This window comes from Rattus norvegicus, chromosome 3 (genome assembly GCF_036323735.1).
Source record: "Rattus norvegicus strain BN/NHsdMcwi chromosome 3, GRCr8, whole genome shotgun sequence".
NCBI classification, from domain to species: Eukaryota; Metazoa; Chordata; class Mammalia; order Rodentia; family Muridae; genus Rattus; species Rattus norvegicus.
This window is the reverse complement of record NC_086021.1, coordinates 74,414,159-74,426,803: the sequence shown is the minus strand read 5'-3', so window position 1 is coordinate 74,426,803 and position 12,645 is coordinate 74,414,159. Positions and strand designations below refer to the sequence as shown.

Sequence of the window (12,645 nt, the reverse complement as noted above, 5' to 3'; positions counted from 1 at the left end):
GGCCACTCCAATAATAGAAAAACCTTTAAATAATTGTTCTATAAGATTCTGTAGGTTCAATGACACTTTTTCAAAGGCAAACCATTAGTTTTCTTAAATCAAGACAGTTTAGGGCACAAGTAAACCGCGACATGTTTTATAGTTTTCAAGTTTTATGACAGAGTAAGCAGGCTGTACACAAGACCTTAAAGGGAGGGTGGGGTGGAGAGATGGCTCAGTGGTTAAGAGCACTGGCTGCTCTTCCAGAGGTCCTGAGTTCAATTCCCAGCAACCACATGGTGGCTCACAACCATCTGTAATGAGATCTGATGCCCTCTTCTGGTGTGTCTGAAGACAGCAACAGTGTACTCATAACATAAAAGAATAAATAAATTTAAAAAAAAAAAAGAGACCTAAAAGGAGGTGGAAGCCATGTGGAGTTTCCACAGTAGAACACGGAGTTGGGGGAACAGCCATGAAATTCAGATTTTATGGTCTACATCTTTAAGAACAAGAAGACACTCTGGTAAGAGCTAAAGTGCCCATGGTGAGGAAGAGCATCAGAAATGATTAACCGTCCCCTGCTTTGTTCCTTGATGTTATCTTAGTAAACAAGACAATCCAGGGTGGTGAAACTACATGGTGACATAATATTCAGTTCAGTCTTGCTTCACTGAACTTTCTCAGCCTTGGGCTGCATTGTAAATAAAGCATGGATGCATCGCGTGAGCAGCCACTACGGAGTTGCTACTTAGATGGTATTTGCAATGGGCTCTCACAGTGGTGGGCTGGGAGCAATCCTGTGTCTGTATTGACTTCCCATCTTCTTTCCACAGACAGTGCAGACTGCTCTGGACAAAGCCAGAGAGGGTCGGACCTGCATTGTCATTGCTCATCGTTTGTCCACCATCCAGAACTCAGATATCATTGCTGTCGTGTCACAAGGAGTGGTGATTGAAAAAGGGACCCATGAGAAACTGATGGCCCAGAAGGGAGCCTACTACAAGCTGGTCATCACTGGAGCCCCCATCAGTTGACCTGACTGGAGACTTCACACAGATAATGATGTGCTGAGTACAGGAGGGCTGTGGGTTTTTGTAGCCATATAGAGAATTATTAATGCTTTACAGACAGAAGTATCCACTGGGATCCAAAGTAATTTTGAGTGACTTTCAGTAATAATTTCAGTTTGAAATGTCTATGTAGAAAGGAGAGAGCCCAGAGTCAGCATGAGTCAAAGTTCAAAGTCCAAGGTCAAGTAGCTGCTTATCTGCCGGCCAGTGCTGCTCTGGGTAGAAACTGGTCACTGTCTCCATCGAGGACGCCGCGGTGAGAGCAAGGAGTCCTCCTTCAGGACAGAGGGTTATCTCTTGCATCTGGGAAAGCTCCCTGCGCACTGAGCCTGCTCTGTAATCTGCACTCAACTGTTTGAGCCAGTTCAAGGCCAAGAGCTAAGGACCCAAGGCTACTGGTATTTCTTAACTAAGTTTAGTTTGTTTACTATAAGGAAGCAAATTTATTTACCTTTAACTCCTGTGAGTAGGGTGGGGAGCCCTTTCCCATTCTGGCATCTCCCAGGCTCAGGGAGGCCAAGGTGACAAAAGGAGAAGTAGAGGTCGCTGGTCAGGTGTGTTGATTGTACCGAAGGCTCAGGGTATTGGTGTCACTGTACACTACAGTGGATCTGCCAGTGTGAAGCAGGGGCTCTCTACCAGGACTTCGACTTTTCATTCCCTGCCACCATGTCACCTGATGTCCCTTACTCTTAGGAAATTCTATGCATGGAATGGAAATGCATCCGAATCTTAAGTTGTTACATAAAAAAATCTAGTAAAACATAGTAGGAAAAAAATGTATGTTTGTCATTTTCTTCAGAAGACCACCAAGTACTGAAGGCTCGGTGTTTGGTGTTACAATTCACTACAGTATACAGCAGTATGTGACGAGAGACATCCGATGCTAAGGAGATAGCAAGGAAAATTTCCCAGCCACACACCATCCTACCATGAAGCTCAACATGTACCCACTCAGTCTCTCTATGAAAGTGAATATACACACACATGAACACATGCACACACTCACATACACACACATATACATACTCACACACACATACACACACATACACACTCACATATACAGACATGCACATACTCACATACACACACATATACATACACACACATACACTCACATATACAGACATGCACATACTCACATACACACACATATACATACACACACATACACACTCACATATACAGACATGCACATACTCACATACACACACATATACATACACACACATACACACTCACATATACAGACATGCACATACTCACATACACACACCTATACATACACACACATACACACACACTCACACACACATACACACTCACACATACACTCACATACACACTCACATATAGAGACATGGACATATATACACACATCTATAACACACATGCACACACATACACATACACACATGCTCACATAATCACACATACACACATACACACATACACACTCACACATACACACATCTATACTACACATGCACACACTCACACATACACACATGTACATACACACACACTCACACACATCTATACACACATGTGCACACACATATACACATGTACACACATGGATGCACACACTAAAAATATGCACCAAAATATGCAGAGGTTAGGGGGATACCTCTGATTATAGCAAAGAATAGGGACAAAGAAGTTCCAGAATAAGTGACTGCTAAGAAGTAACTAAGGCCTGTAATAAACACAAGCTCACCCTCAATTCTTGAATCAGGAAGGATGCAACTCGCTTGCTTAGGCTTGCATCTCAGAGGGCAAGGAGAGGCTGTTTGCTGGGAGGTTGCCTGTTTCTTAGAAAGACATTTGTGGAGCATTCAAGAGGAGTGGATCAAGGCTGTCTGTTTAAATAAAGTAATCAACGAGATGGAAAGGACGCACTGAATGAGTTGCTTCTGGTTGTGGGGTTTATCACAGCAGTAGAAGAAACCTAATGATACAATTGACCTCTGGATTGTTTTTGTCCAAAAGCCTTTTGATTGTAATTGCTCTGTCTGCTCTGCATGTGCGTGGAGGAGTGCATCTCAGCCACACAACACCTGCAATTTAGAGCTGCCCACAAGGATGCGACTTCCCGCAATGGAGCACTCATTTAGAAATGGGGAGCCTGGAATATTTGCTATGGTGTCCTAGTACAGGAAAATATATGGGCCCCAATTAAGGATTGTTTGCCACTTATTACTCTAGTTAAATTTAGGTTTTCTATCTTAAGAAGTTCTAATGGAGGGGTTGGGGATTTAGCTCAGTGGTAGAGCGCTTGCCTAGCAAATGCAAGACCCTGGGTTCGGGTCTGTGAGATGGCTCAGCGAGTGAAGCCACTTGCTGCCAAACCAACAACATGAATTCAGTCTTCAGGTCCCATAGAGGAGAAGAGAGCCATAATAGACTCTGACAAGTTGTTCTCTGACATCCACACACATGCCATGGTGCACACATGTGTGCACAAAGATGATCATGTGTAGGCATGCACACACATGCACACACGAACGTATACACACACTGAAATACGTATAATTTTTTTTAAAAAAACGACCTTTTTTAAAAAGAAAAAATATTCAGAACATTCTCCCAGGGCTGGCTTTGGATCTAATCTTGAACGTTTACCTAAGGGTTCGGTTGATTATATATGCACATATTGCATTCTTATGCATGCAAATCTCTCATGTAATCAGGCCACAGGAATCTGTCAGCAGAGATTTTAAAAAGAACTGTGAATCTCATTGCTGTTTCCAAGCACACGTTGAGATCAATTTGCATATACGCAGGCACCGCTGTAAAATCAGCATTGTATTTCTTTCTACTTTTTTTTTCTGAATTTTGAGAGCAAGTGAATAATCTCACCTGCATGAGATGGCAAGTGGAAGGAACTTCAGTAAACAACTAAACCCAATTTCAATTTCTTTCAAACTGTGTTCAATTAAATGCCCAATTAATTTAAATGGATAGACTGTAAATAAAATAATGCCCATGATTATCATCTAATTAGCACTGGCCAGCATTAAAATGTGCTCATTAGTGAGTTGTATGGTAACCTAAGGCTCATAATTAGTAATCAGGGTGTACGTGATTGGCATGGGTAGCTGCTGGAATGCAGTTACTAAATCAGAGTTAGGACAAAATGCGCCTTCTAAAAGGAAAGAGGACTACATAGAAAGCTGGTGAATTGAGAGTTTTCTCCTTTCGATAATTCAGGTGCAATTCTACTCTCAGACATAAAGAGATAAATCTAAGAGCAACAGAACATCTGTAGAAAACAGGAAAAATCCCAATAATTACTAAAGTGGAAATTTTTGCCATGAAAGAGTACAGAAAGGAAGAAAAAAAGAAGGAAAGAAAAGGAAAAGAAAAAGAAAACAAAACACACACACACACACACACACACACACACACACACACACACACACAAACAAAAGCAAAGACTAAACAAGACAAAAAACCGTGTTCATTAACTGAGAGTATGGAGTTCTACTCTATGAGGTTTAGACTCAAACTAAAGATAAGCAAGATCTTGCTGGCTGGAGAGGTGGTTAAGAGCACTGGCTGCTCTTCCAGAGGTCCTGAGTTCAATTCCCAGCAACCACATGGTGGCTCACAAACCTCTGTGATGGGATCTGATGTCCTCTTCTGGTGTGTCTGAAGACAACCGTGTACTCATACATAAAATATAAATAAATAAATAAATAAATAAATAAATAAATCTTTTAAAAAATAAAGATAAGCAAGGTCTTAAATTTTCATAAAAGTTGAAAAATCCAATAATCATTCAACATGACTGTAAGCATTTTGTAAATTAGAAAGGCTCTCTCTTTAGAATTTCAGTGTGTTAGTGTGAAATCAGCAGGCTGCAGAGGACAGATGCAATGCGAGTTACATTCCTTGTTACATATGAAGGCATCATGGCAGATGTTGTTGATTGGTGTGATGGTTTGTATATGCTTGGCCTAGGGAATGGCACTATTAGGAGATGTGGCCTTTCAGGTGACAGTAGATGCTGGCAAGGATGTGGAGAAATAGGAACGCTCCTTCATTGTTGGTGGGATTGCAAACTGGTACAACCACTCTGGAAATCAATCTGGAGGCTCCTCAGAAAATTGGACATTGTACTACCACTATATATACCACTCCTGGGCATACACCCAAAAGATGCTCCAACATACAACAAAGACACGTGCTCCACTATGTCCATAGCCAGAAGCTGGAAAGAACCCAGATGTCCTTCAACAGAGGAATGGATACAGAAAATGTGGTACATCTACACAATGGAGTACTACTCAGCTATCAAAAACAATGACTTCATGAAATTCATAGGCAAATGGATGGAACTAGAAAATATCGTCCTGAGTGAGGTGACCCAGTCACAAAAGAACACACATGGTATGCACTCACTGATAAGTGGATATTAGCCCAAAAGCTTGGAATACCTAAGAAAATATTCACAGATCATATGAAGCTCAAGAAGAAGGAAGACCAAATGTGGATGCTTCCTTCCTTCTTAGAAGGGAGAACACAATACTCATGGGAGGAAATACAGGGACAAAGAGTGGAGCAGGGACTGAAGAAAAGGTCATCCAGAGATTGTCCCACCTGGGGATCCATCCCATATGCAGCCATCAAACCCAGCTACTATTGCTGGTGCCAAGACATGCTTGCTGATATAAGCCAGATATGAGCGTCTCCTGAGAGGCTTTACCAGAGCCCTACTGATACAGATGAGGATGCTTGCAGCTAACCATTGGACTGAACAGGAACCCCAATGGAGGAGTTAGAGAAAAGACTGAAGGAGTTGAAGGGGTTTGCAACACCATAGGAAGACCAACAGTATCAACCAACCAGACCCCACCAGAGCTCCCAGAGACTAAATCATCAACCAATGAGTATAGATGGAGGGACCCATGACTCCAGCTGCATATGTAGCAGAGGATGACATTGTCCAGCATCAATAGGAGGAAAAGTCCTTGGTCTTGTGAAGGATTGCTTCCCCATTGTAGTGGAATGCCAGGGTGTTGAGGTGAGAGTGGGTGGGTGGGAGTGGGAGCATCCTCATAGAAGCAAAGGGAGGGGTAATGGGGTATAGGAGAGGGGGAAAAGGGGATAACATTTGAAATGTAAATACATAAAATACCTACGAAAAATAAAAATTAAGAAAGAAAAACAATTGCTTATGATTATTTAAAAAAAAAAAAAGGAGATGTGGTCTTGTTGGAATAGGTGTGTCACTGTGTGAGGGTGCTTAAGACCCTCACCCTAGCTGCCTGGAAGTTAGTCTTCCACTAGTAGCCTTCAGATGAAGGGGTGGAACTCTCAGTTCCTCCAGTTCCATGCCTGACTGGACGCTGCCATGCTCCTGCCTTGATGATTACGGACTGAACCTTTGAACTGTAAGCCAACCCCAATTGAATGCTGTTCTTTATAAGAGTTGCCTTGGTCATGGTGTCTCTTCACAGCAGAAAAAGCCTAACTAAGACAATTAGCTACACTGTTTTTCTCTATTACAAAGACTAGGATGTCTTTAACTTTTCAGAATCTCTTGCAGCTAGAGAAGGTCGGGTGACCCTGCCAGGTTTATGAAACAGGCATTAGCCTCTGTGTGGGCTTTCCCTTCCCAAATAAAATTTTGTCTAGGCAGGGAAAACAGTTGTCTTTCTTCTTGCCTGGATGCGAGCAAGCATCCTTGGACAAAAGCTATGTTACACTTCTGTGGCAGCAGAAGAAGAGAGCCTGATTCCTGTATAACCCCCAGCTAGTTCATCAGCCTTGGCTACTTATCTCTACCTCTTTGCTAAAGGAGAAAAAGGCACATTTCACTTGGATAAGACCCTGGAGTAGTTTATTGTCATTGTTCAGTATGAATAAACATAGTTTTAAAACAGATTTTTAAGAATATTGAAGAATAAGTATGCTAAAAACTAATTGATTTTTATCCTAAAATGACCTTGAGACATGACCTTTATATCAAGAGGTATTCTAAAATGATTTTTGCTTTTGTTTGTGGTTTTGGAGACAGGTTTTAGCTATACAACTAAGTCTAGCCAGCAATCTAGTCTCAGATTGCCTAGAACTCATGATCCTCTTGCTAAGTGCTGGGATTATTTGCATGGGCTAACATGCCTGGTTTTTAGAGAGGTCTCAAAGTTACCAATTTAAATGAGGAACCAGTTCATCTGTTTGCAAATTACTACTATGTCGAGAATGGTGGAAGTTCCTGGAGCTTATTTTAGTGGTTTTTCAAAAATATTTCACCTCTCCCACTTTAAACAAAGGAAGCTGTTAATTAGGGACTTCACATGATATGCTGAAACTGTGAAGTATATTGGGCTTACACTGGGAACATCTGGATTCCATCTAAAGTATCTGAAGGAGAGGAAAGCATTGAAAGGCTAGCCTACAAAGTTGGGCATTCATGTTACCAATCAACTTACAACTTAATTTTTGAGATATAATTACATCATTTCTCTCTTCTCTTTCCTTCATCCAAACCCCCCATATATCTCCTCAACTCTCTTTCAAATTCATGGACTCTTTTTTCATTAATTGTTGCTATATACATATGTATATTCATAAATATGTAAATGCACCCTGTCTAGCCTATATATTGACCAATCAATATTGGATAACCAGTGGTTGAGAGAGTCTGTAAACTTATGAAAACACAGTTCAAACACACTTTCCTCACACAGCAAACATCTCCAACCCCACTTCCCACAAAATGTCTCCTCTCCTCCATCAGCCTAGCATTTCCTTCCAGCAAGAATTTCCATCCGAAGGCGTCCAAGAAGAATGGAATTGGGAATTTAATTATAAGGACAATCAGTGAGCATGAATCTGGGTAGTCTCATGCTAATAATTTTGCCTCATTATATCAGCTGAATTATTTCACATTTTCATGTATTTCCTCTCATAGCCATAAAACTTGAATTTTAATTGGTATAGAATGTTTTAAAGGCCAAAATATTTTATAGATCCAAAATTGTTTAACAAAGGAGCAAATTTCGGATTGGATTACAGTCCTTTTCAGAATTTATAGCTTTGTTCATCTCATTAAGTAAAATTAAAACAGTATCTATGATTTAACACATTTGCGACAGCCATTCATATCATCTTCCTTCTTCCTTTTTATAGAAAAATGAACAACAATTCCTCATAAATCTTCCACCAAGACATACTTCATGAGAGCAAAGAAAAGAGGAATTCGAGGAAGTGTTACAGTTTGAATCTAAAATGTCCCCCATGAGCTCAGTTTGTAGACTGGGGGGTGGTATGTATGGAGTCATAGAACTCTTAGAAGATGGGCCCTAGCTGGAGAAAGTGGGTGATGGGGGTGGGTTGGGATAAGCCTTGAAGATTAGAACCAGGCCCCACTTACTATCGCCTTGCTGTTGATTCACAGAAATGTACATAAGCAGCTGCCATGAGCCCTCACCAACAATGATCCATGTTCCCCATATGCCTTCCCCACTGAGATCCACTTTATGCCCTCAAACCACGAAGGAAAAAAAGTCTTTCCTCCCTAACGTCTGCTCTTGTTGGGCTTTTGGTGGCAGCGATGAGAAGTGACTTTTAGAGAGCCAGAGAATATCATGTTTGATTGAATGGGAACCTGCATCACAGCTGGAATGAACTTTCCAATCTTAGTCTATGCTGTGTGCCTTAGTTAAAAATTTAATAATTATTATTCCGTGGATGAAGTATTGGATTGCCGTCCAAATTCACATCTCGCTATCCGTAGGTTAACGCACATCTGACTCCGTCAGAGAAGGTTCTCTGTGCAGTGGACAGCGACTAGTGCAGAAACTGGTCCAGGTTCAGAGGACAGGTGGTCTAGGACAGAGGAGTGTCCAGCCACAGATGGGACATCTACAGCAAGCGCCCCTCCCCCAAAGCTCAGGGACCACTGAGGAAGAAGAGGTAGATAGACTCTGAGGGCCAGATGTAGAGGAGGACTGGGACAAAAGCTGCTTTCTGGACATGGCAGGACTACTGTATTCATGAAGTCACGGCTGGTGTGGCTGCCTTTACATGATCAAGCCAATCAACATTCTAAAATAGGGGAGAATGAGGTGTGGTTCGTAGACCCCCCCACACACACACACACACAACTGAGGGTCTATGGACAGTTCATTTCTTCTAAGTGAAGAAAAAAATCATTTTTTTCTTTACAGCTGTGACCAGTGGGTGGCCCCACAATCAGGAGTAGAAGGGGAGCAGAAATTGGACTCATTCAATGGATGTTGTAATTTGTTTTCTGCCACTGTGATAAGCCACTGCCCACAACCAACCTGGGGTTGGGGAAGATTTGGCAGAAGGTCAAGGCAGGTGGGGGTGGATCTGGAAGAGCTTAGGAGGAGAAGTAAGATCAATGTGGGTGTTTGAATGAGAATGGCCCCCATAGGCTCAATAATACTTGGTCCAAAGACTGTTTGGGAAGGGTTAGGTGTGGCCTTGATGGAGGTATATTATTCACAGGGTTGTCATCTTTGAAGTGGTCAAAGCCTGTGGCATTCCCAATTCCCAGTTAGTGTTCTTCCCCCACCCCCACCCTGCTTCTGTCTCTGCCTTGTCCCCCACCCCTCTGCCTCATGACTGTGAGATCCGATGGAACTTGTCAGCTCCAGCACCATGTCTGTCTACCTGCTGCTGCGCTTCCCCTCATGATGGCCACAGACTCTCAGCGTCTGGAACTATGAGCCTTCAAATTAAAATGTTTTCCTTTATAAGTTGTGCCTCTTCCCAGCAAGAGAAAAATAACTAAGCCTGAGTGAGAATACATCATACGGAATTCTCAAAGAATAAAGGTTTAAAAAAATATTTGATAAACTTACACCACCTAGTAAATGGCCCCTCACAATGGCAGTCTAGAGCCAGATTGGAATGCAAGAATGACTTGTCCAAGGTGACTGATAAACTCCATGAAGCCCTTTGTACATCTACTGCCTTTGAATGTGCTCGCATCTGCCCACCGTGTTCTAATGCTGCACAGATTAGCTGTAAGTGAGTCTCTTGGTTGGCTGAGATGGGAAAGGTATGAGCTCACTGAAGCCAAGAGAATAAGATGCACAGAGACCCTCCATGACAGACAGAACCTCTACTTCAGCTTTGCCGAGTCACTGAGGTCTTCAGACAGGAAGTAGGACCAACCTCACGGCTTCTTTTACACCTGCCCAAATTCCTAATGGGCAGAGCTTGGACTATGATGAAGGCAAAAGAATATCTCAAGGGCTACCTGTTTTTAATGCAGAATTGCTCAACTGAGAGATGCTAGTATTTGTTACAGGCAGTGGTGGATACAACATGAGCCGGTAAGAGCAGGATGTGTGTTCATGGAAGACAGCCTGGGCAATACTGGCTAAAAACAACGCCTGGGGCCTGGAAAGCCAATTTTAGAATGGAAGTTAGAGTGTGATTGGGCCAACAGTACCCTAGGGTGGGTAAGGGCTGGAAGAGAACTGCTTTCTTCATTTGGGGCTGTGTTCTCTGGTACACATGTCACCTACTCTTCCTTCCTGATGCCCAGATGATCCCAGGGAAGAGGTTCAGTCCTCATCTGGCCCAGCACTGAAGTGAAATGATGGGCAGTGGAAGTCAATGTAACTCCTGGGTTGAGCCCAATCCAGCAGGACCCCAGATGCCACATTTATTCATCTCCCTGCCCTGTCCTGGCAGCCTCTCTGAGGAAGCAACACAGTCTTTGGACAGAAGACAGATTCTCTTTAGAGATCACAATGGCAAAATGTTGGAGGAAAAAAGAAAAACCCTAAGAAATTAAGAATTCATAACAGAACAGAACTAATTGGTTTCCCACTAATCTGTACAGCTTTAGTCTTTGAGTTTTCACCCTACTTTAGAGAGATCTCCTGTCTGTTGCCTAAAGAAATGAGATGTGATTTTTTTTTCTAAATCATTATTGTGATCTCCATCAAAGGACAGCAAAGACAGTAATTAGTACTCTTCACAGACCAGCCTCGCTTTAGACATAAACTGCATTTGTCTTTTGCAGAGCCCAAAATGAAGCATTTATTTTTAGAATTTTCTCATGGGTTGCTGCTTGCTGCTAGATCTTTCTACTATTCATGTTCCTTTAACGGAAACAGGATGAGGACGTTAAAATACTAACAGAGTAGCATAACCTGACCCTCACGGGGGAATCATCAGGTGATACAGTAAAGAGCAGGGAAAGGTTAAGGATGACTCTTTAGTTCCTTGGCAACATTAAATCCAGGTATTCATCCAAGAGAGCTGTTTATGATTTACAAAGAGACAAAAGGCCATCAATGAGGGCAAAGTCTTCAGGGCACCTGGGTACTTGGAGAGCTTTTGTAACTAGTTTCTGAATGACCACGGAAGTGCTAAAATAGGAAAAGTAGGAAAACCTGGTCAGAAAATCTTCCTGTCAGCCACGCATTGTGAGTAAAACACACAGTTTTGTTGCCATTAGATTCCCAAGCCATGGCGCTGGAAGGCTTAACCCAGACTCCTCAGTTTGGAGCAGGAAAGCTGAGTTCAGGGAGACCAGGGTGGCCAGAGCTCACAGGATAGAGTCAGAGAAGAGGGATCCCACTGGTGAAGGCATCTCTTGATAATGCTGCAGAGTCCAGTGTTAACCCACTACAGACTCTCTGCCTCACCCACAGCAGTGTGGGATAGGAGACAATATAAATTTTGTTTTGCTTTGTTTTCAATGAAAAACCACTGTGGGGTTGAACTTGTAAAACAGTTCAGTAGCTACTGGGCACGCATTTAAATGAACTAAGAATAGGTAACATTCTATAATATCCTTCTCTAGTTGTATTAGCTGCCTTTTAAGAGCTTAATAGTCCTTACAGAGCAAATATCTTTATCACTCTAAAGAGTTCAGTTAAAAACTGCTGGGGAAAATAGTCTGAATACAAGTTAGAAAATTTAAAATGTTTTTTTTAAGATTTTTTTAAACATTTATTTATTTATTATGTATACATCATACAGCTTTCTGCCTGCATGTGTGCCTGCAGGCCAGAAGAGGGCACCAGACCTGATTATAGATGGTTGTGAGCCACCATGTGGTTGCTGGGATTTGAACTCAGGACCTCTGGAAGAGCAGACAGTGCTCTTAACCTCTGAGCCATCTCTCCAGCCCTTAAAATGTTTTTTAAAGTAAGAGTTTTCCATATGTGTATGTGTTCATCTGGTCTCAAATTTTATGTTAAAAACTTGGATCTGTACTATTTAGAGCCATGCCCTTGGATTTCAAGAATGTCTTATAACGCTTGTTTTTTTGTTTTTTTTGTTTTTTTTTTTTAAGCTCTCTGTTGTAGGGACAAGCACACAGAGACTGCATCAACTAAACCTTCTAAGGGAGAAGTTCAGTCAATAAGCTGCCCAAAGAAAGTGACTCAGCAGTCTTCCTGGTAGCTAGTTTTAGCAATAATAAATTCCCTGGCATTTCTTTTCAAATGCATGTTTGATTGGGACGGCTTCCCAAACCACTTGTCTAGAGTCTATCATCCTGACAGCTCATGCTATTGGCATTTTTCTCTTGAATATGCAGATGTGTAGACGCTTTGACTAGATGGATATCGCAAGTCAAATGAGCTCA

General features: G+C 42.0%; 1 protein-coding gene across 4 annotated transcripts in view; it reads left to right on the top strand.

Annotated features, from left to right (window-relative positions):
• Abcb11 (ATP binding cassette subfamily B member 11) overlaps positions 1–2,184 on the top strand; it is a 96,027-nt gene extending 93,843 nt beyond the window's left edge. For 3 of the 4 annotated variants that reach the window (XM_039105931.2, XM_039105932.2, XM_039105933.2), the window contains one exon: positions 816–2,184. In XM_039105931.2, coding sequence (XP_038961859.1) covers positions 816–1,016 — 201 coding nt within the window. In that variant the 3' untranslated portion in view covers positions 1,017–2,184. 4 annotated transcript variants of the gene reach the window in all.
• Positions 2,185–12,645: the final 10,461 nt, after the last annotated feature.